Source organism: Pholis gunnellus (assembly GCF_910591455.1).
Source record: "Pholis gunnellus genome assembly, chromosome: 6".
Taxonomy (NCBI): Eukaryota; Metazoa; Chordata; class Actinopteri; order Perciformes; family Pholidae; genus Pholis; species Pholis gunnellus.
The window spans coordinates 8750916-8776577 of NC_136532.1; the positions used below are offsets into that span (position 1 = coordinate 8750916).

General features: G+C 42.6%; 1 protein-coding gene across 2 annotated transcripts in view; it reads left to right on the forward strand.

Annotated features, from left to right (window-relative positions):
* Positions 1–25662, forward strand: part of pde4d (phosphodiesterase 4D, cAMP-specific) — a gene marked incomplete at its 5' end in the record, with an annotated part of 134812 nt that overhangs the window by 70243 nt on the left and 38907 nt on the right. The window contains one exon of one of the 2 annotated variants that reach the window (XM_079161209.1): positions 13956–14795. The exons of the other annotated variant lie outside the window; for it this stretch is intronic. Coding sequence (XP_079017335.1) covers positions 14707–14795 — 89 coding nt within the window. Of the gene's footprint in view, positions 1–13955; positions 14796–25662 lie in introns of those variants that run through there. 2 annotated transcript variants of the gene reach the window in all.

The following is a 25662-nucleotide window of genomic DNA, read 5'->3' on the forward strand; positions in this document are numbered from 1 at the left end:
CGGGCTTTCCTTCGCTGTCCGTATCGCTGAAAGTCTGTCTCACTGTGCGAGTTCTTAAAAGTAACTGGACAATATACATTCTAGCTGCATTTGCTTTGAACCTGCCTTTTCGATTGTCACTCCATCCATTCCCCTCGGTTGGTCTGACTGCGACAGTGAATTCAAAGCGATGTTGATACAAACTAGACTTTGATACCAATATCAATCCATCTTTTAGCTACTTGCACAGGGCCGTGATGGGGACATGTGGAGTGGCATAGCGCAGATATCCTGCCTGTATCCTCCGCATCCCTAGCAACATTCAAAGCGAGCTGGGAGTTGTAGTCCCACCATCCAGTTCCTGGGTTTGTGAGTATGGTGTGCTCCAAAAACTAGTGCTCTGGGCCAGGTGCCTGAGCCACTTCAGTTCACCAGTGATACATCGAGCGTCACTGTGGTCATATTTGTCATATTCTCCCCTGGTCGAAGGCTCAATCTCATATCAACCCTCAATAGTTGTTCAGACATCTTTTGTGTCATCGTTATAAATTTGGATGCAGGATTCTGCATTTAGTTAAAAAAGGGTGAAGGGCAGGGGGAGAGACGAGGGGGGGAGGCTTGACTCCGATCAATAGGCTTGCACTGCGATGCAGAGAGAGAGTTAGATAAAGAGAGAGCAGTTTTCTCACCACTGCAGTATATTGACATATACTCCAAGCCTTTCGCATTGGTGTGTGTGTGTGTGTGTGTGTGTGTGTGTGGGGGGGGGGGGGGGGGGGGGGGCCTGTCCACTAACCAGCGCGGGGAGCAGGGGTTTCAGAAGATATATACAATGTGCCCCGATGCTTGTTTAACACAAATTACATCTCACTGCAGTCAATAGATTGTCCTGATAACTTCTGTCTCCCCCCTTCTCTCCCTCCCTCCCTTTTCTCTTTCTAGGTAAGTAACAACACAGCCGAGATTTTATCTGAACATGAGATGGCTTGAAAGGTAACGTAATCATGCTGTTTTTTTCTGTTTTGTGGGCATGGATAGTACGGTAGTCAAAAACTTGAATACTCTAACCCACCTATATTAATGCACCATCTTTTACATCACTCGACTTGACTAGTTCATTAAGTACAAGCGGAGATTGTGTAGACACGATAGCGTTGAATAATAATAAAAACAAGCAGTGAATTATCTTTCAGAACGCAGCACCACCAGCCACATAATAAAATCTCGTCTTATTTTTATCACCGACTGTTAGGTTGCCAGTCCATGAGCAGTATGTGCCTGCGCTGCTTTCACCTAATGGTGGTGTTGTGTTTTGCAGCTAATCTGTTTATCTAATCAGATGCTGAGGTTAGGGGGTCTATCTCATTAACTTGCAGGATATTGATTTCCTGTGTTTAGTGCAGAGTGCTCTGCAGCAGCCTGCTTCTACATTCCCAGATGGCAGGAATGCAGGTTGCTTTCCTCCTAGCTCATCAATCGATCCCGCCTCAGCTCAGGGTTGTTGTGCTCTGTGTGTGTGTGGGTGCGTGTGTGTGTGCGTGTGTGTGCGCGCCTGCAGTCATGCCTTGCTGTAAAAATAGCTACCAAAGCAGATTGATTGCTAGAGAGACATGTTTTATGTTTAGAGGGAGCCGGAGATAAAGACAGAAAGTTGGATGGTGTTGAAAAAGATTTGGCTTTTAGCATCGGTTTAGCACTCTTCCTCATAAATGGGTTGTACAAATGTAACGTTACCGATATGCTCTCGTGCCTTTCTGATGAAAAGTAGGCATATTCGCCAACACCTTACCCTTATGAGAATCTGACATCTTGTGATAGCGCTGCAATCAAAAGACTTCTAGTAATTCTAGTAAGAAAGACCCTCAAACAAATTCTTTACAAATACAAAATGTTTTCATTCATTTTCTTTAAAGTGTTTTCATTCAAGGGAGCGTGTAATCAGTAGGTGGATGGTAAGCTTCATATAATTCAATATTTTGTTGATTGTGACATTTTCCAATATGTAGATATAAAATGTTTTGGTGAGGAAAAGCCATCTGTTTAGGACCTCGTGCCAAACGAGGAAGCGGATCTTAGGCTACTTCTCATTTCATGTTTATTTTTTATTTTTTAACTTATACGGCAGTGGTTCTCAGCTTCTGTGGCACATGGCCTCTAAAACGCTTATGGATCAAATTGATCGTACATGTTGCATCTCTGCTCTTGTGCTGCTAGGCAGTGTTAGATTATGATACATTGTGTGGGAGTGGCCTCTCTTGTATGGAGCACATCAATGTGAATGTGTGCCATTTGCTGCATTGAGGGTGGTGTGTGTGTGTGTGTGTGTGTGTGTGTGTGTGTGTGTGTGTGTGTCTGGGCAATGCGTCATTCTGAGACTTGCAGAAGCCCAGGAGCTCCCCTTTGGTAGCTCCCATGCTGCCTCTCTCCGTTATGTAACAATGCTGTTCTCACACTATTGCCCTTTCTCTCTCTCACTCTCTCTCTCTTCCTGTCCTCATCCCTCTCTACTTTTTTGTTTTTGTGTATGTATGTGCAGAGTGTTGCAGTTTTTGGAGCCGTGAAGTTGTGTTTGGGTGGGATGTAGGGGCTCTTTTGTGCTGACGTGGAGGAGTGTGTGCCACAATGCAGCAGACAGCAACTTGTAGAGGCGTCCAATCAGTATTCTGTTTGTTTTCCCATTTTCATTCTTGTCTCTGCTTGGCTCTCTCTGTCACTTTCAGTCCTTACCTTCCTTGTAGTTTAACTGTATTCTCTCTATCCATCCCCCACACTCTCTCTCTCTGCAGCATACCCTCCTGTGATACAGCTGGAGTCACAGTGGGAGAAAACAAGATTTTTTTTATGAGCGCTCCCTTTTTTACCAGTCACTTTTAAGAGAATCCGGTTATGCTTCAGGGAGTTATTACCCTTCTTATGAAGAGAAACGGACAGAGAAAGTGGTTTGGAGAGGAGGTACCGGGGAGAGAATGAATTTAAATCTGTAATACTTCGAAAAATTGGGCGGCACAGTGGTGGTTAGCACTCCCTGGCAGCAAGAGGTTTCTGGGTTCGTTCCCCGTTCTCTCCTGTGTATTCTGAGTGTGCATGTTTTTCCCGCGTTGGCGCGGATCTCCTCTTGGTGCTCTGTTCCCCACTACCACCACCACCACCACAGCATCACCCGCTGTGAATGATGGGGTTGAGGAAGAGCATCTGGTGTCAAACCTATGCCAAATTAAACATGTGGCTCATAAAATCAGATTGCCATCCCGGATCTGTCGAGGCCTGGGTTACCTCGATGGAAATAGATAAAACGCTGTGGCGATCCTCCAAGAAGAAGATCAATTGTTCCATTTTACACGATGGCTGATTGGAGGATGTCTGTACCAGACCGGGCATGGATTAAATCGATGATTTGTTTTACAGTCAGTGGAAGCAGGTGTCAGCGTGGCATACCCCTTGCCTTTGTGGACAGTTTTAATGATAGTAACGTGAAACTTTATTGATCTCTGTGAGGACGCTCACTATTTCTTGGCACCCTTCACAGTAGAAGACACCGTGTAGAGTCACATACAGAACAGCACACCTGCAGCAAGTGTCGTAGTCAAGAAGACCGGAGTGTATCGAGACCGAGTCGCGACGAAGACCAGAATGTATCGAGTCCCACACTGCATGACGCACTTAGGATAAAATCCTAAAATTGTTCTGAAAGATCCACTTTCCCATAAAAACACCCACAGAATGTATTTAGTTTCTTAGAGTGTGTCTGTCAAGTTATTGGTTGCATTTGAAAAACGTTTTTTTTTACACCCGACAGTAAAGAAACCACATTGGCTGAGTGTAAAGTAACAAAAATCATGATTTTCTCCAACCAACACTGGAGTGCAGTTTTGTTTTCATGGACGGGTAAGACACCATCTCAGAGTGGCTAAACCACTTCATTATGAAATAATTCCTAGGACGCACCGAACATCAGGGAGCTTTATATAACCTATCCGAGGGTGGAATAATCCTCAGCAATTTATTCAGGGGGCTGAATACCTGCCAGTATGCTCTTCCCCGCTGTGTCAGTTTCCCCAGAGGTCAAATTTCTGTGACTGTTTTCAGCAAATATGATCCACCAGATGGTTTATAGTTTCCAGTTAAGCAGAAGGTTCTTCCTTTGATCTCGTGTTATGAAAATTTCACGTTGCGGTTAATGTCTCTGCACTCGCCTGCCTGTCGGAGCCTGCAACTACATCAAACACACGCAGATGGTACAGAGAGGCACATCTATATGCTTGTGCACACATGCAAGCACACAGAAGTCACACAGTCATTTGCATTTGCATATTGCCAACCACAAGTTCAAATAGGCAGCTCTATGGAGGGCTAGCTCCTCTGGGCATCTGTTTGTGTTTGAGTGTCAGTTTACTTTATTGTGAAGAGCAAACTCTTTTGACAATAATCACGTTGCTTCTTAGACAGAGAGTGTGTGAGACTGAATGAGTTGCTTTCAGATCAGCGGAGGATGTCTTATTGTTCATCCTGCTAACCTCCACCTGCACCAGCCTCACTCAGATTTCACACAAATGTAACAAGCTTTACACGGATCGCTTCTCACGTCAACCCCCACACGTTTACAGAATCTCTACACATGTTAAATCTCAATTTTCCCTCCCATTTCCTCTGCAGTTGTGCAACACGGCATCTTATAAAACATTTACTCAAACTGTATTCTCTTCTCTTCTCATCAGATATCGATCACTTCCGATCTCTCTCTCTCTCTCTCTCTGTCTCTCTGTCTCTCTTTCTCTGTCTCTCTCTCTCTCTCTCTCTCTCTCTCTTATGAGGACCTATTGTACGGTAAAAACGTTTGATGTTTTCTCTGGTTCTTTTGCCATTTCTTCTTGGCCGTCTCTGACTTGAAGCCACCGCCCTCCCGCCTGGGCTTTCTAGTGGGCTGACAGATTTAATTTGGTGATGGTGAGGTGTGGATGAAAGTGGGGTGAAAGATTGACTTTTAAATGTCACGGGAGCCATGATGGCAGACAAGGGTGGCAAGGCCATCTCAGTGTGCTCCCCAGCGTTTCTTGTCACATCCAGTCTATCATCGCCATGGTATTAAGGGAGTAATACATCAGTAATGTCAATACCAACACAAGGTCATTTAAACTTGATCAAACCGTCACCTGGTGGTCTGCGTTTATAAGTGATGTCCACAAATGGCCCCTTTTATTTAAGCCTTTCATCATCATTTAAAAAATGAATTATGTCATTATTTCAAAGTACCATCACCTACTCTTTTGTCCCCTTAAAGAGTGATTCAATGCTCAGTTTTAGGTTCAACATATCGCCGTCGACAGAATTACTGCATTTTCTTTGGAAAAAGCAATGAACACTTTACAAATGTAATTTACTAACCCCAACTTTTGGATTAAACGTTTTAAAGTGGCTTTTTAAAATGCAGTTAAAAAACAAACAATTTCTCAGAATTTTGGGGGGAAACAAGATATTTTTTAACAAATGCAGTATTGAAATACAAATATATATCTTTCTTTCAATATCAATAATATGTTTTTCAATACATGAACACTGGGAAATAAGGTCAATTTATTCATAATGGTCGCATCGTCGCATTGTAATTGCACTTCTGTAATACCTTACTTCTGGTTAGGGAAGCCATTTTCCCAGTTTAGTTGCACCATAGTTCATCATTTCATTCATTTGGCAGATCAATTGCACCTTAATCTTCATTATATCATTTTAATTACAGTACACCCTAGTGGTTGTGTTGCTTGTTTTTAATTATCTGCCCTCACATCGGTTACGTTGTCACTTTGAGTAATATCAAATAAGTTAAACCAGCTGCTCTTCCCCTTTAATAATCTACGAGGCCTCGTAACGCAGCACCCGTTCTTAAATTGTGTTTGTTCTAGTTTTGCATATTTAGCGTTCACACTGCCCCTTTGGTTGTGTTTCATCACATGTAAACTATGAATACGTAAAATATGAGCTTCCCTCCAAAGTCTGCAGACATAATGTCACAGAATGAGCCATTTCCAGCGAAAGATCATTTTACAGCCTGCAAGCCTCCTCCTCCTCCTCCTAACCTGTAATTACTTTAACAGTTTAATGTCACACAAGTCCCCCACAATGCTCTTTCCTACATCCTGCACCCTCTTCATAAGTCATGCCCTGTTAATGGAATTTAGGGCAGTTAGAGAAAAACTTTGCAATGTTTTCCCATTACCCAATTTTCCTTCCACATAATCACTCACATATCTTGTTCATTCAAAGAGTTTTTAGTCTGATCTCAGTGGCTTGAATGCATATTGTCTTTGATGGAACATCATTTAGTACTCATGTCCCCCTAAGGAGCAATTGTAATCACTTTGATATCCATTCTGACCAAATACCTGCTAATGACTCTCCTATAAGCCTCAGTTGTATGTTTTGTTTTGTTCAAATTAGCAAATGTTAGCATTCAAACATGCTAAACTAATATGTGAACATGGTTAACGTTAAGCATGCCAATGTTAGCATGTAGCTCGGAGCAGCGCTGTGGTTAAAAACAGCCTCAAAGAGCAGCTATCATGGATCTTTAGTTCTCCTTGATCACATGTATTAACAGACAGTTTGGATCTGCTTTGTATTTGTTCCTCTCAGATAAACTTGTTTCGGATACCAGCGTGAATGAGCGTAAATAGATCAGTGCCAAAACTAAATATATCTTGATACACGGCTTTGACAAACTGCACTGAACAGGATCTAAGTTAAATTATTCCTTATTTATTCGGTGCAACAGCAGACATTCCATGTCTCCTGAGCCTACAGTAATTAGCCAATCACCGGAGGTCATCATTGGGTCATATCGTCCCCCAGAGGAATCACTAATCACACCCAGATAGACACACAATCCATCCAGGGCCGTGATCAAGGCTCAGGCTAGTCAGCCAGTACAGGGGGAGCCAGTCGAGCTCGGCTGCAACAGTGACACAACGTTGGTGCAATGCAGGAAAAGTCTATTTTTGGAGGGGTTGAGCAACAGAGCTGACACCATGGCTGATAATGGAGGTGCGGAGACTATTGGATGGGATGGATACAGACATTAAGGTGGTAAAACTGTAGATCTACACAACAGCATTCCAGAGTTTGAGAAAAAGGTAGATGCAACAGAGAGATTGTGTATGACATTAGCTTAGAGAAATTTCATTTTTAGAATGGTTGAAATCTTAACACTGCTTTTCAAATTGGTTAATTTATATTTTCGTGTATTTTCAGGTAGACTGGATTTTATGAAACTACTGGCCACCACAGCAATTAAGACAGCTTTCTAATTCTAGTTTTTCTACTTCTGCTTTATGAGGATTCAACCCATGGTGCTCAGACATCCTTTGTCTGTCTGTAAGACGTCTTTTCATTTGTATGTTCTTAATCACAGTAGACTAGTTGTTAGGTGTCTTAGCAGGAGATGCACAGGTTTGATTGATACCTTTTAATGCTGGTTCTGTTCCATTTGAGTTTACCAGTATGCAACACCTAAGCTGGCTTCAAACTATAACGCTCTGCGCAGTACGTACCCCTCTAGTGCTAGATTTGGACGTGGCAGGGACGGCGTGTCAGTTTCCACATGTTACATGCATAGTGTCTTTTCAAAATAAACTTCCATCGTCACAGGAAGTCAGATTTAGGCTACAAAACCACTTACTTAGGTGGTTGACATTAGCTTGACAGACTAATGACCCAAGTCACTACCGACTGGTGACTCACGTGACTAAGCAGTCAGCCAGCCTGCAAACACAGTACAGCCAACTGACCAGCGTACTCCTATATTCACCCACTTCTAAAATGCACTTGCCAGGTGACCGGGTGAGCTTCATTTGATCGCCGGGGTGCAAAGCTCTTATTGCAGCATCTAAGTGGTCCTGTTTATTTGTGATGGCAGCAGATAAAAAGCACTTGATAATCATTGTGAGCTTTAGCCTGCACATGTGCATTCATACGTCTGTCACAGTTTGAGGAAGAGGAGACGGGTCAGCTTGGACACAGTGTGTGACCCCAATCGGTGCATTTGTTTGTTGCATGTATGCGCCTCATAGTTTTCAGGGAGCATTGTTCTCCAAAACAATTCAGCGATTTTGGGAAATTTAAAATGTGATGAAATCCAAAAAGTTGACGAAATACAGCATTCCTATGCATTAAACATATTTATTAAACGTTTGTTTGTTTGACGGTGATCGCTGACTTCCTCGTCGACTGCTGGCTGCGAGAAGGGTGACATGTTGTTGCTAAAGCTGTAAATCTCTTATATTGTTAGTTGTTAGTTCAAAACAAAGAATCTGCAAGATGTGGCACCTTCGTGTTTATCACTTGTGCAGACACATATACAGTATGCAGTGTGTGATATCAAGTAGAAAATACCAAAACCTGCAAAACATCCTGCAGCCCTGTAACTGTTGACTCTTAATTAGTGCTTTACTGAAAGCAGGTGCATTGGAAAACCCAAAAAACACAGAGTAGTGGTGTTTATTGTTATACAAATTCACAGTATGTGTTCTGAGACAAGTAGCTAATTAGAGTGATAGTGACAGTTAAACTGAATATAAATATGGCTGATTGTGTTGGCATTTCTAGTAATTTGTAGGTTGTCTGACTTACTTTTGACTGCCAGTTTCTGTGGCTTCTCTACTGTGATTTTCACTTGTGTGGACACGCCACTGTGACGTCAACGGGGAAATACCAAAGCCAGCAATACATTCCTACATATTGTACTCATGTTAACAGCTAGTAGGTTGCTGTTTGTCCTGATCAGGAGTTAGCCTTTTACACTGAACCTAAGCTGTTGTGATATATAACAAGTAATAATAAAACATGAATAAAATTACACATATGGGTCTAGTTTTATGTTATGTGTCTATGCTGTGGCAAAAAGTAGTAAATGACACTTCCCTCCTATAAAGCATCTGCTAGGTTTAGCCAATGAAGTATTAAGTGAACACTTTGTACTGTTAGTACACTGTGTATTGGCAGGTTTCCAGTAACAAATGACAGTATGAGTTAGTGGTGTAACGAACCACTGTTGTTCCGTGATAGTCATGGATCCCTCTTCCCGGCTCGGGCACACACGTGAACCGCGGATTAATTACACAGTTTAACGTTAAACATCACATTGTGAAATAATTTGACTGACGATTGTTTTCCGTCGATATTCAGTAAAATCTGCGATCAGGACATCGGCATTTAGGGTTTTCTTGTTGCCGACCTCTGCTGATGTTACATTGTAAGCAACCAATCACCAAGAAGGAGAACTTCCATTCAGTTACATTATGATGCATTCAGGCTCTGTTCAGTGAAAATGAGTATTGGGCGAAGGTAAATTATAACGTTATCATGATGTGTTCACATATAATGTCAGAAAATGTAGTGTTGGTGAGAAACATTAATGAATCCAGTTGTTTGAAGATGTTTTCACAGCAACATGAATATATATTAGAGATAAATTATGAGCTGTTTACACGAGCTCTAAGCAGCTTATAATAGATCATTAAAACTACTAATGACAAGATTTGTTTTAATCCATAAAAATACAATCTTTCATTTCCTAATTATTTGAATTGTGTGTTTTTGTGAACAAAAAAACCCTATAAACTACTATAACAAAGTAAAACATAACATTTTGAATTGTTTATTTTTGAGACGGTGGCAAAAAAAAAAAGTCTGGAGCCTGTAGACCAGCTGCTATAATCCAACAACAAAGGGATCTGTATCTAACAATATGGATCATCAATGATCGGCAATTACTATCAGGGATCTTATATTTATAAGATATATTTGCTCCCTTTTTTCTTTTGTGCTGATCTGTGATCCGATCCGTGAGTGTTACGCCTGTTAGTGACTGTTATGGACCATTGATATTTCGTACGCTCGGAAAACAGCCTCATGAAGCAGTCGAGATAGATACCAACTCTCACAATGGTGGTTTTTAACCCGATACTCAGCAAGAAGAAGAAGAGATTCCCTCTTATTTTTTGTTCGTATCCATTATTTCTTATCATTTTGTTAGTACCCATTGATTTGTGCGATTCCCCAATGTGTTCTTGTTTTTGCTCTTCCCTGAGCTATAAGAGAACATCTGACTAGTGGTTAAGAGAAAATAAACATCTCGTCAGTCCACAAATTGTTTGTCCAACGTGGGAACATAAGTTTGAGGAACATGACAAAATGCATGAATAGCATATAGTGAAATTTAGATTATTATATGTTTTAGAGTAATTATGATTTGATTATTATATTTGTGGGCTAAAGAAATACTATTGGAACATTAAGACTATAAAAACCCTTGGATGACATTGCTGCGTTAAGCTTCTAAATACTTTACATACTGCTCTTCGATTCGTTTGATTTTCTTGTACCACCAGTACTTTTATTTAACACTACCTCAATTTCACTACTGCTGAAGTTCTTCTTTTTACACCAATTTTGGTGCCATCTTACCAATTCCTGGGCGTGTGCCAGTGTATTTGCACACAGTCAAAATAGACCTGCCCTTATATAGTCTTTAGGGGGCGTTACTGACGCTGATAATAAACAATCTCACACACGCCTCCGTTTTATTATTTAGTTGAGTGTTGCTGCATGAGGCCCATCGTGACCGATTTTCCTGTAAACTTTGTTGTTATGTTAGTCATGTTTTTTTTTTGTGTGAATCTATTTTGATGTTGTTAGTTATGAATTGTGTTTGAGGAATACAATTTGTTTTATTGGGGGATGAGAACATGCACACATAATTATCTTTTTAGTGCCTTTGGAGGTTAAATCTTATTTAATTATAAATATTTTCACGGCATTTCAGTGTGCAATTAAGTCAAATATATGCCTAATTAGACCTCCGTCAAATTGAGCTTAATCCAGCCTCAGCGAGGTCACAATATTGTCGCTAAAGTTGTATAAAGAGCTTAAATCCAACACATTCATGGATAATCTGTACTGTTTTGACATGTTGGTGCTATTTGTCATACTCAAAATAGTTTTTCTTAGTTGTACTATCACACTAAATGGTTTTTAGTTACTCCATTTATGGTTTGCTGAATGCAATATATGCAGCCCAGTTTTCCTCCCCTGAGAAGTGAAATAACTGATTAGTATACACACTGTATATATGCATGTGTCTTTCACCGCTGACAGCAGCAGCTGCTTTGTTTTTTTTTCTAATGATTTAAGTCCTTCCCTTCAGTCTTTTGGTCCGCCTTCAAATCAAAGAGTCAAAAAAACATTCTCCACTCCACAAGTGAGCAATTTTTTTTGGCCACTTAAACATTCTTCACATTCTACAAATGGCCCTTGAAGCCTCCGTGTCCCCATTAGATGTGGGAATCTAATTACAAATATCTGATTTGAAGGGGGAATGAGTTAACCTTTGCTCAAATGCCACCGCATAACCATCTCTGAATGGCAAGGAGGAGGACCGAGCCCAAGGCATCTCCACAGCGACACACAGAGTGATGGACAGCTGGTCCACCTCAAAGGAAGCAAACGTGCGTGACGGACTAGTTTTCTCTGTCAGAGACGTTCGCTTTCCTATCTGAATGGAGAGTATGTGGGATTTTTGTATTAACGTGGTGATTTAGCTGTGCTGCTGTGGTTTAAATTGTCTTTTTCATACGTTCAATGCTAACTGGGGCATGCAACTGACATTTGGCTACATGGCAATTCCTTTGTGTGCACAAACATTAATAGGCAACACAGTTCATATATTGATTTTAGTTTTACAAAGCTCCCCTTCAGGTTTTATGACCTGCAGAGTTGCATCATGTCTGCTTTGTTTTGCAAAACATTTGGAGCTAAAGCAGTCATGCCTCTGGCCGGCCATGCTGTCGGACCAGCTGTGTGATTTGACCGTAGACGTCGTGTAGACGGTGTTCTTTGGACATCGATCAGCAACTGAATGAGGAAAGTACTTTGCTAAATGTCAGTACATGTGAAATCAATATGTACTTGTTCCGCCGTGTAATCCGGCCTCTTTCCCCCTGATGCCTGGTTACAGAGAGCAATGTCGGACCACTAATGTAATGGAAAAGGCCTGCTGATTCAAATGTGATGTGATGTTTTGCAAACGGAAAATACATCGTTGTGCTTACAAGCAGAGGACACGCGTGATGATGGTGTAACACTGTTTTTTTTAATGGCTGTAATATGTCATTGTTCCATGGTCTCTGTGTCCCTGCAGCATGGCTGGATTTGATCTTTAATTTACTCGTCATCAATCTTACCTTGTTCTGTCGCCGCTGCACTTTCACCTCTGTCTAGAGAATTGATGAGATGAGCCTCACCATTGTCCTGCTTCTTTTAAATATTGTAGAACATGCTAGCAAACCCTCTACCCCGCCATCTCTCTTTATCTGTGTTTTTGTCTTTCACTCTCTTCCCCTCTCCTGCTTTGTATTCATTTGATTCTGCCTTTACGCTCTTTATTTTTCGCCTCTCTCCTACATTCTTCAGGATGAGTCGTGACAGCTCATCAGTGTGAGTAGAGCAGGGGCCAACAGCCCCCAAAGCAGGGACTGAGATTATGTAACACATATATGCTCACGCATACGCACAGGAGCATACAGTGTATGTTCTATCATTAGAGGGCTGACTTTTGTATGCGAGATGTCTGAAATGATACCATTGTTTTAAGAATAATTCTGGGCGACAGACGGAGAGATATTTTTCTGTATGCGTACATAATGTAAAACGGGTGCTTCAGTGCTTTCTAGCTGCTTTTGTTGCTTAACCATTAAATTGAGGACCAAAGAACTGCATTTCTGTTTCGATTTTCCCGCAAGCAGATTCCTCAACATTCAGTTTCACTCCACCCTTTTCAAGACCGGCTGTTGTGGCTCAAGGTGCAGGCTTGCAGAGGCTGTGCGGTGGTTTGACTTTTGGCAGGAGTTGAGAGGCTGCTGACGTGTGTGTTGGGCAGGATGTGTGTAAGAGGCAGTGCTGGATCCTGTTTTTCAGACCACAGCAACTGGAGCTCAGCCACAGCTATGGTCCTTAATGCAAAACACACACACACACACAGACAGACACAACCTTAGTGTGCTAACCCCAACCTCGACTCATAGCTTCCTTGCCAACACCACACGCACACAAATGTGTGAATCCCTCATACACGTGCATGCAAACGCAGACTGTTGCATGCCAGACACTCACTCTCAATAGCATTGAATGTGTTGACTTGTAGATTTGCTGTGATTTATCTCGTTATCTTCATAACAGATGTAAAAGACCATATGGGGCCCAAGGTTGCCAGTGTAAGAGCCGAGGAATGCATCATACTGTATTCAGGCCAAACGAGACATCCTGTATAACAAGTTTCTTGAAACAAACATGCATTGAGAGGCTCGCTGCATGCCTTCACATTTGGCACTATATAACACACATTATATGTCACACACACACACACACACACACACACACACACACACACGCGCGCGCAGAGAAAAATAAGGTGGCATTTGTGTGGTTTGAAATCTCATGGTTCACTGGCGCATGCATGCAGACACTGGAGACAGACGGGGTTTGCTTAGGGTAGCAAAAACAAAACTAAAACAAACTGACAGGGCAACAGCAGGGTTTGCGTTGTTATGACGACGGCTATTATAGGGGCAACGTCGTGTTACTATAGAAAAGAAAAGCAGAGCGGAAGACTGGATTAAATGGAGGAAATGAGGGGAATTGCTTCTGTGAATATTTGCGCTCTTGTGGCCATGCAAATTGTACATGTGCAGACCTGTTCCCCTCTGAATGAAGTGGAGCGGCATGTGGTAAGAGGATCAATAGGTTTAGCAGACTGGATACTGAAGGAGCAGACACACCTCTTACACAGGGTCAGGACATCCCACTTACTGGAGCAAGGAGGGAGGGAGGGGGAGGGAGACGAGCAAGAGCGAGACAGAGAGAAGAGGAGATACCAAAGAGGCACTCCACTGTTTTACTCTCTCCCCATTTCCTCTCTTCCCTTCCTGGGAGGTTGCGAAAGGGCAGAACAAGAGCGGGAGACACAAAGTGAGAGAGACAAAGGGGGCAAAGCTGAGAGGATGAAAGCGACTGTGAGTGTGTAACTGACTCTGTGTGTAACATGCTCTGTCATGCTGGTGTGACTAGCGCTGCCCCTTCAGCTGGCGTGGCTTGCTGTCAGGCAAGGAAACGTTTTCCGGAGGAATGAGCCCCTGAACCGGTTCACCATGTGGATGTGGGACAGTGATTTTCGAACCTTTGCCGGAAGAATCCCACGGAAAAAAAGAGCCACGGCCGGAGAGCTGAGCTGGTCCTGCTGGGTGGCCGCCTGTGTGCTCCAACTGCTGAGACTCTCTCGCTGACAAAGTTCACACTGGGCTGCGCCCAGTTTGTTTTTTATTACATTTTTTTATTCTCACATTTATTGGAATTTTTATTTCTCTTCTGGAACTCAATGGATTTTATGGCGCTATGTAGTTTGACTTTTAATGTTGCCTTGTTGGATAGAAGCCGGCGCTCTTTTTTACAGTGATACACTAGGACAAAACCAGTAAGGTTGGAATTTCACAAGGGGCTCTTTACCGGAAGACCGGTCCGAATGGGAGCATCGCAGCAGTGGACTGCACTATGGAACGCTACATATTGTGCTGTGGCCTGTGGATACTGTGGGGCAGTGTCTGTAGATAGATAGCTAGATAGACCGAAGGGCTTAAAGGGTGAAAGGTGAACAGGTTGGGGGATCAGCCCTGACAAAGCTTCGGTATGAAGCCTGGAAAATGTCCAGGTGTTCCCAGTGACAGGTCCATGATGCACCTCAGCCATTACCCTTTCAGAAGGCACTCCTGGATATGGTGAGTATTAGAAGGGGTGATGGTTTAAAGATACATGTGAACTTGTTACTTTGTGTGTGCGTGTGTGTTTTTTTCTTCTTCTTTTGTTGCTTTACTATCTACATAAAGGAGTGTGTATTTGTGGGCGAGTGTGTTATTATTGTGGTATGGCTACAACTCCCTGAAGGCTGTCTGAGCTCAGCCCACTGTAGTTTGTATCCCAGCTGAGGTCCGATGTATTCAGGGGGATTTATTGTTAAATGGGCCATTTCCTGTCATTTTCTCCCACACTAAATGCTCAAGTTGATCAAGTGGACAGCTAGCCCGAAATAGCAATCGCACAACGTTGAGATGGAGACTGCTTTTCAAGAGCAAAACTAGCTGGAAAAATAACAACAACCTGCTGTATTGTTGCTGTTTTGATTAGTCATACTAAGGCTGGGTATCTCATGGGAATAGTTGTCTCACAGCTACATTATAAACTGGGAGGGACACAGAGGAGTCAGTGATGTCATCATAGTGGGCTGTTGGGATATGAACAATGCTCATAGCTCAACATTTTTCCAGTAGTTTGAGTTCTTTGTGCTAATAAAAAAAGAATAAACCCATTCGACAAATGGTAGCCGGGGAGTTACATTGCTGTCTGTCAGACATGTTTTTGACCAGTTTTTATTTGGCACATGAATGCTACATTTGCTACACTTAACAACATTCTTAACCGAAGTCTTAACCACATTCTTTTGTATTCTTTTCAGTTGTAAACAAGCCTGGGCCTCTGGGTGTTCTCTGTGCTTTGTTTCTCAAAGCTAGGCACAGACAGGCAGCGTACTTCAGCCTTTCCTCTGTTGTTTCTCTCCCTTTACGCTGGTGGATGATGTGTGTAAGGGCAGGAGGACGTGGAAAGATGAGCACTAGATCGGAAGCAATCAACAGTATGTGGCACATCTCCCATGAGGATGAGGAGATGTGCCCAAAAATGCAATTTAGTAGGTTTTAGTGTTGAATTCAACATCACACGATACATTGCATAGATGTTTGACTTAAATAGACAGAGGACTCACTGACCTTTTTCAGTAGAGACGACGGAAGAGAGGGGGAGCAAATGGAGCACAGAAGAATAGATGCGGACAAACGGATGAACTCTACGCTAACGCCAAAGCACACACTAAAACACACAAAAGCATGTCCACCCAGCGACTCAGACTTACTCATGTACACGCACACACACACACACACACACAATACAATACACAAAAGAGGGCTGGCCTGTCAATCAAATATTGGTAATCCATGAACATATTGCAAACAGAAAGACAGCTAAACATCCTTGTTCCTTTCTTTCCTCTTCACACACACACACACACACACACACACACACACACACACACACACACACACTGGAAGGGATTATCATGCACACACAGTCAAGCTGTATAAACATAAACTCAGACAGGTGGAGGTGACCATATAGTGGAAAGTTTAGGTGAGTGAGCTTGCAATTGGTCGCTGTTTTAATCAACATTCCTCTTCCTCACACTGCATTTACTCTCCTGTTGCTGTCGTTGAAATTCACAAAGTACATAATAGTAAATACATATCACACATATGTGTGTGTGAGCAGTGAAGAGCAAAAGAGAGAAATCACCTTACTTATAACACGCTTTGGCTTCCATGCAGTCGTCCCTTGTTGTTGTACCTTCTTTATTAATTAGAGAGAAATCTGACCAAGATGTAAGTCACAGTCTGCTGGAATGTATCGTGTCGGCAAATTGGATGTATGTAGTAAACCTAGTGACAGTGTTGCAACAACAATTCAGGGCTGCCGTGCTTGTCAGAGTTGGGCATTAGTCTCTGACAAAAGGAGACAGGCCTGTCAGACTGCATTTAAACCTCAGGCAGGGATTTCTTCTTCTCTTCCTCTCTGCACCATCGTAGTGTGTGCGAGTCCGTGCGTGTCCACGGTTTCCAGGATCTGTATTATTCATTGTACCCTGATAATGGACCAGTGGCCTTCTTGCGCTGCCAGACCTGTGTTGTACAGCCAGAGGAGCATTGAGAGAATAGAGCTTATAATGATTGCACAAAGATATGGATCTGGGTACTGAGTCACAGAAAGAAAAATACATTTATGTCTTCAAATGTGCACTCACCCAGACATGAACAAAATGTTTGTTGTGGTGTTTTGAGCACATGCCTCTCTCTCTCTCTCTCTCTCTCTCTCTCTCTTTCTCTCTCTCTCTCTCTCTCTCTCTCTCTCTCTCGGCCACGCTGCATTATGGGGTTATTGTTACAGTCAGCATCTTTTATCGATCACCAGCCTGCATACATAGCCGTTAATGCACAGAGACTCTCAGGAGTGATGTAATAATTGGCACATATTTAAATGTGCAGGGTGTCGCCTTCAGCATCGCAACGAATGAACCGAGATGTAACGGCATTAAACGCTAACCAGAAAGGAAATGAAAAGTTTGTGTGTAGTAAACCAATTAAGTGAATCCAGTGCCTCAGAGACCAGGGGGAGAGGAGAGACGAGGCTATATTTAGAAAACAGGGATTGAAGCATTGCTTCCCTCTCTCCTCAATATTGGAGGGTGTGTATAGTCAGTGGATAATGAATAGTTTAAATATGTATTCATTTAGCTTTTTCCTAAGCATGGTGTTAAAGGACATCATGTTTCACTCTCGTAACCCCCCCACCCCCCCACCTCTTCCTCTCCCTTGTTCGCCCCAAGGGGGGCTACGTCAGACGTACCACAGTTTCAAATGAGATAACGAGACGCGAGGCATCGTTATCTCATTTCTTGGAGGTATTCTCCCACTGCACATTGTTATTGATTAACTAACGCTGCTGGCTCAATCTCAGCCAAACTTCAGATTACTTTCTATCACTCCAAAGTTACTTTGTTGGGACTGAGGCAGAGCTTTTGAAATGGGCTTTTTGTAGACAGCAGAGACTTGCTGTCAGTTTTGAGGAGACAAAGTCATCGCTCATTGTTGTCCCAGAGGACCACCAGTGGTGTGTGTGTGTCAGTGTGTCAGTGTGTACAGAGACACTTCTCACCGGCAGCATCAATCTCTGCCAGCCAGTTATGCTGATGTCCTCAGCCATATTAAGGGTACCGGTACTCTTCACTCACTCCCCCTGATAGGACCACACAGACTAACACTCCTCTCTTCTTCACACTGTTTCTACCACGGCATCTTCTCTCGGAAGCCAGGCTGTTCTGTGTGTGTGTGTGTGTGTGTGTGTGTGTGTGTGTTGGGGGGGGGGGGGGGGGGGGGGCTGATTGGGGGGAGAACACATGTTTCATATTCTCCAGTTTCAGTGTAATTTAATACCAGAGTCATAATTGAAGAAAACCTATTTTTAGAGATTTCTTTCTTCATTTTGATGAAATCATGTTTGCCGAAAAGACACATTGAAAAATATCGTCTTAGCTGCTAGCTTGTCTTTGTTTAAAATCATTGAAAAATATTATTACTATACTTATTTTGGTTGTTGTCAGCGTTGTTACAAGTGATATAGGTATTTGCCAATGATATTTACATTTTTAGAGCAAATGTTTTCTTCATTAAAGCTGTATCCATTATTTGTTTTTAGCCAGTCTGAGGCAACTTATCAAGCTGTAAACACATCATTGGGTTATTGTCACATAATGAGTTGATATGGCAAACATGTTGGCAGATAATTACATTTTGACACAACCGGATTTGGAGTTGTGTATTTCTGGCCACATGGTTTATCTGACCTTTATCACAAACAGCTTCCTGCTGTGTCTCGAAACACTCCTCCTGTCAATACTGCAGCTTTAAAACACAAAAGTAATCCTTTTTTCCTAATTAATAATTAAAAAAGGTTGTACGTTGTATCCCCTGATGAATCAGTTTGAACTTTGGATGAGTGCGCGCCGCTTTCAGTCCTACAGTCAGTGAAACAGCTGTGTGTGGCGTGACTGTCACTTCTGAACGGATCACACAATCTGTGACTAAAACCTAATCTTATGCTGAATATGGGGTCCTGTGACACTCGTCTTCTGACTTATTACGGTCTTTTCACTAGTTTCAGTTCACATTAAAGTCAGGTCTGCAATGTGTGAATAAGAGCTGTGATAGTGAGAATTAACTGGAATGTGTCTTTACTCCAGCTTTCCCACGAGGCAGTGCGGTGTTAAATTGATTGTGGAGTTGCTCGAGGCATGACAGACAAGTTCTCGCTGATGCGTTTGAGGCTCTCCGTTTAATCTGCAGCGAGGGTGCCACCACGCACGTTTGTCTGTTGCTCACAGTGACTCCGCTGTTTCACCTTCCCTCCGCTGGAGCAATTTCAATTAGCCCCTCTTTTTAATTGCTAAATGATCCGTTCAATATTTCACACCTATTTTGCAGGACATCTTTGTGTTAGTGTGTGTTTGTCTGAGCACACACGCTGAGTCAGTCAGTGCTGGCAATGCTGAGACTCTTCGTGCCCAAGCTGTGCTGCGCTCTCCACCATCCAATATCTCGTTCACACGTTGCTGCTCTCGGAGTTCTTATTGTGTTATTCTGCCACTTATTTACAGTTCATCCTTTTCTGATATGTGTTATGCAGGAACACCTCATGTATTTTCCAACACACACAGACACATACACACACCTTGATGCGGTGCAGAATGGACAATATCTAGCGAGAGTGTTGTCATTACTCATTACAGCATCCCAAAGCCAAAAACTGCCTTTCACATTGGCAGACAGCAATCGGCTAACACTGTTATGTTCTATTGGCATCATTAAAATAATTTTCCATATCAGATTTTTTCTTTTCTCACCCAGACAAATATAATGAGTCAACCTTGGTGCATTACTTGTCTGTTTATCTAGTTGTTGATAGGCTGCTTTTAGCATTTTAAAATAATAATATCATCATAATATGTCTCATTTGTGCCTTTGCATTGTTTTGGATTGGCAATTAATTACCGTTTTCATTTAGCGTGATCTAATTGTTTTTTACCACTGTCAGCTATGACATTGGACCTATTTACTTTTTTGCCCCCTGAGTCTTTCATTAATTGTGATTGTAAATAAATAAACAGAGAGCGATAAGAGAGGAACACTGCGCTATGTACAGTCATGCCACCGGCTTCAACAGCAGCGGCCAGATCGCTCCATAGTTACATAACTTACTCACTGGAGTACATGTAAAACGCACACAAGTGCAGCAAGTCCTGGGAAACCTGGAGGTGGAGGCCGCTTTGACATCGCATTCATTTTAAATATCCATTTCGTTTCCATTGTATTCATCGCCGCTGTTCACATGGCAGCTGCACCATAGGGCATTCAATCTTGTGTTCATCTCTGGGACCGAGGCAAGAAGATGGACAGATCAATAAGAATACAGCGTGGCAGCCAGAGGTATCGGAGGCGGGGGATAGCTGCAGGTGCTTGTATGAGCCCGGCATAAATCAAAAGTAGAAATGTTACAAGCTAACGCTGGAGCTAAGGGAGCTGGGGCGGCCCCAGACGATGATGGCCGTTGTTAGCTACGTGAAAAAATGAAAAGCAAGTAAATCACAGCTCCATTTCTGCTTGCGGTCTGTGTAGTGAGGTGTCTGGCTGATCAAATATCAGAGTGCAATGTGTGTGTCCATAATTCTACTTCGTGAAGATGCCGTCATATGACAAGTCGTATTGAAACGATTAAGTAAGCTAAACGGTTTTCAGCCTTTTACGTGTTAAGATTTGCTTAATGTCTGTGTTTTATCTTTTTGTAAAGTGAGCATCTTTGGGTTTGGACTTCTGGCTGGATGTAACCTGCAATCTGAACATGTCCTCATGGACTCAAATGTCCCATAGATTGACATTTTTCACTATGTTACACCATTTAATACACAATTAAGCTGACGCATAATTGACGGATTGATCCACAATGAAAAATGTAATAATAGCTGCATCCCTAACGACCACCATAATACTCGTTCAAGGACCTCTTAACTATGTAGTACACAAAAACAGATCACATTTTCTTTCTAATTTGCCTGACGTTCAAATGGGAACACTGATTTGGTGGCAAAAATACAAAGAAATGAGGAAATGTCATTACTCAGTCTAGCATTTCTCATTACTCAGTCTGTGGGTTGCTGGATTGGAGTGCCGCTGTTTCATCCGTGTACGTCACGATTTGACCCAAACAAAACCTGCGGCTAGCCAACAGATGTTATCATGCCCGGGCCCTTTCCTGCAGGAACAAAGCAGCTCTCTGAGAGAGAGAGCTTGTTATATACTCCGACCACCGCTGCAAAACAAGCAGTTGTAATGAAACAAAAAGATGTGAAGAATAGCGTTTCAAGGAAAACAGTGTGGGGGCCCAGCCCTGGGATTTTCTTTAAGATGCACTAAGATTGAAGGATTTGTTGCGTCACTTGCTCTCTGTCGGCGTGTGTTTGGAGGTAGGGGCGTCATCTGGCTTTGGTTTCTGGGCTGCTGCTTTCGTGAGAGGCCACAGCTTAACGAGTAACCCCCCTTTTTTAGATTCCCATTCCCAAAGGGGTGTCGACTTAACCGGGAAAGTTACACTCGTTCTCAGAAGATCTCGGACTCTGTCAGCTGTTTCTAGTTCAACCGCCTCCCTTGTGGTCCGCGTCAGCGACGCCAGACATCACAGTCATTGAAAGTGCCTCTTATTAGCAGGAAAAGCATGACGATGTTCATATCAGGAGGGGATTGCTCGCGATCATGATGATGATTAGGATTAGGATTGCCATGGTGACGTATATGAGGGAAGCATTCAAACAGCTTAGAAAGGTTTAGGCTGGGAGTCCCCACATACACACACACACACACACACACACACACACACACACACACACACACACACACACACACACACACACACACACACACACACATGCCTGGCTGGATTTAGAAATATTACAGACTTATACAATATTATAATTCCAGCTAATGCTTGCCAGGTAAGCTGTGCGTGTTCAGGACTTGAGTTGAAACCCTAGAAACTTTTGAACTTTTGAGAGGTTTCTTTGACAATTGTTTGTTTCTGCTTTTCTCTTTTGTCCAGTTTTATTAGTGCATTGTGTCAGACTTCCTTTCCAAACTCTACACATCCAAGCTCTTTATATAACCAATGTTTAGTCTACATATGTCACCTTCCTCTGTATTTTTTTTTTTACATGCATTGGTGTATTATAAATGCAATTGTACAGCGCTTCCTTAGAGGAAATACACTCCCACTTGCACAAACCCGAACTGTTACACTCATCCATCCGGTACGACAGACTCTCACATTGCAGGGTGTAGAATAACACTCTCTCAGAAGGACGGGAACAAGCATGGATAATGACAGAATATTTGTGACTACACTGAATATCTACACTTAATTTCCACTCTACACCAGCCGCTTAATTCAGTACACACAGCCAGCACTGACCCCCTTTTTTGCTGACTGTTCCACGTGGATTTAGGTCATCCCAGCAGCACGTTCATGCTGCAAAGATCCCGTTTCATGTCCTCCCAAATCGGCTTTTATTGGATTGAGATTAGGGGACTTGGCAGGTTGATCTGCAGGGCGCTGAAGTGAGATAAAGTCAACCCCACAACATCTTGACAAAATCAACATATGAATTATAAACGGTCCCTATGCAGCACCACCACCGATCTGTAGCTTTGACACCTGCAAGGAGAGATGCATGCTGGTGACAGTTTATTCAGAGCCTGGCATGCACTTCCTCCGTCTAGATGATTCACTCTTCAATTATTCCACTTTGATCATGTCCTTGATGCGCTCAACAAGGAAAGATTGCTCTAAAATGCCCCTCTGCGCAGTTCCCCATCACTGCTATTTGCATACATATATTTGCATATGTGTTGCTCATCTGTCACTTTGATCAGACTTCTGTTTTATTTAGTTTTTTTCTGTGGATATTTCACTCTTTGTAGTAAAATCTAGCCATTGTAGTGCAGCAATTCCTTGCAAGACCACACAGAAGATAAATGTAAGACGTGCTTCTATTTTATAACTCTTACGTAGTAACACAGCTCAAAGTAGCTAAGCACGTGTGTTATTTATTCATTTAAAATAGAATAATAATAGTTTACTCTTTGAATTGTGGTCTGCAGCTGGTTTCAGCCTGTGAATGTCTACAACAGGCTCCTATCAATCTTCTTTTACCTCTGTCTGGAGGTTAAACTTGTTTGTGTGAATGGGTAGGCGTACTTAATAAACTGCGTATGAGGACAGTATAATTAAGATGAGCCCCTGTGACGCTAGTGGTTCCTGGGTGTGTTTTGAGGAACATCTTAACCTGGATTACCTGGACTGTGGCGAGGACACCCTTGGCGCTCTCTGGCAGGGTATCCCTCCCACCCACACACACACACACACACACACACACATTATGAAGGCTTGGGCTCTACAAACCTAATCTCTCGCACACTCGCACCAGTGTGGTGATGTCATCAGGGTTTTAATGAGGGATTACTCTGACATCACTGGGACTGCTGTCAAGTTAAACCTATTAACTTCACCATGTGCACTACGGCTGGAACTTTGCGCGTCCGTGTGTGAGATGCAAGAGCCATATTGAGAAGATTTTGCAGTCCATGGGGCGTTTTGCAACCTGTTATCGTCCACCCATTCATCTCTCCATTAATGTGTCCATCAAAAAACGGCCTCCGTTTGCCGGCCAGGACGATGTCTGATGTCCATTACAGAGTACTGTGTGGTGCCGAGTTAACAGGAGACATTTAAAAATGCGTCACAGGACTTGGTCTGCAGCCCTGATAATGAGAAGCAGCAGCAGATCACGATATAATTACTCAACATGTACCGCAAGTACATGAAGTGATACACAAAATGACATTTCACGTGAGGGTCTGTTGCTGTTCTGTGCCCAACTTGGCACCACAGAGTTAATTTACAGAATTGTTTTGTATGCGTTTGAACCAGTGGTCTGTGTTCTTTGGTGGACTGTTTTAGATAATATGTGGAAGGAGGGAGCTACATTACTGAACACAGCACTGCTTTTCATTGCGGGTGTATTATGTTTGTAATTATTTTAAGATTCATAATTTCATTAAGGTATTCTTCAGCTTTTCTACTTTTGTTGAGAATGTGTTTTTTTAAACATATTCTTTTGTAGATCTTGACACATGACATTGATAATACTGAAATAATTAGTCAATAAATCAACTTTTCCATTAGATAGATCATCAACAATGTTTATAATAAATCGTTTAAGTCATTTATGAAGCAAAAAGTGAATATATTAGTCATTAATAGATATAACGGTTGGTTCCAGTCCTTCATAACTCTGGTTGGTTGGTTTGTCAGGTTTCTGATGGACATGTGACTCAGAGAGCTGAACTGACACAAGTGTTTCTTTGCCCCTGAGCCAGATTTCTTCATGCTGGTCTCAGTACATGATTCTCACATTCATACTGTCCAGCATCACTTCAGCATCAACACAACACGACACACTCGTGTGGTCAATGTACGCAACCAGATGCACGCACACACACACACACACACACACACACACACACACACACACACACACACACACACACACACACACACACGCGCTTGCAGTACACACGTACAAGTAGAAGCCTTTGTTGGTCTTATCCTCAGCGGTCACGCTTCTACAGACTTTTCTTTTTCTTCTTTTTAATAATTTGTGGCAGGGGCTGCTTTCTATTCTCCTTTGTGCTCCGGTGAGTCCGTGAGACAAACAACGGTGCAGTCACCTTAAATCCTCTCTCCGCTCTCTGAGTCGGCTGGATGTATAAATAGAGCACAGGTAAGTCATGCGTGGCTGCTGTGAATCGTTAATTACTTGGCATGAACCCCGGTCACATCCTACGATGGAGTGTTTGGGTTGATCGTGTTGAGAGCACGTTAATAAGTTCATCTTTAAACCTCAAATCAAACAATCGCCGCCGATTGTACGGCTTCCCTCCATCTGTCCATACTTGACCCCCCCCCCCCCCCGAAGCCCGCTGTCATTCTCGTTTTCTCTTTACACAATCTGCCGCTGTGCCCTCAGCAACTGAAGGCTGATTGGTTGTCAGGCCCTACCTGTCCCTTTTGAATTCTGCCAGGTCACCATGGCAACTACATTATAAACATGAAATCCATCAGGCGACTGTGAAGGAAGGCAGGAAGTGCTCCTGACACAAACGCAGTGCCACATGCATCTCTATTGTTGTCTCTTAATCACATCACCTTTGCTGATTTACATCCTTGGAATCATATTTGGGTTTCCTTGCAAAGGCAGTGGAGGTACAGTTGCCATGGCACTAAGCTGCAACAGCAGCTTTAGGCAACTGTTGTACCTTATTTCTCATCATGCTATATCACACTGCCCGTTGCTTTGTTATACAATTCAATTAGCCTCCATGAAGCCGCTCTCTTGACGGACAAATCAGTCATTGAACCTGAAAGATGGCTAGAAAGCCAATCCCTTCCCTCCATGTCACTTTCTGTTGGACAAAGCTCTACAACAAGCTGTCCTTCCTGTATCTGTGGGTTCCTCACAGTCCATCGTAATGTTTGTCTTCAGAGGGAAACGGTGTAACAACAGTCAGTACTGTAGCTTTAAGGATGACGTCTGCTTCAGCGTGTCAGAGTCTTCATCCTTCATTTCTCAGAAGCCAAGTTACACATACAAGGAATTTGGCCTGGGGATTGGTGTATAACAATAAACATACTGCAATAGTACAAGACATAATTTAGAAATAGAAAATATGAAAATGTACAATAAAAAATTGGTAAACAAGAGTACATTAAAAGAAGTATCTTATTAAAGTTTTAAGAGTATATAAATGGAGAAGAGTTTAACTGTAGATGTAAGTATCCCAGTCAGTGGGGGTCCTGGGCTTTATTGATGAGCCTGTT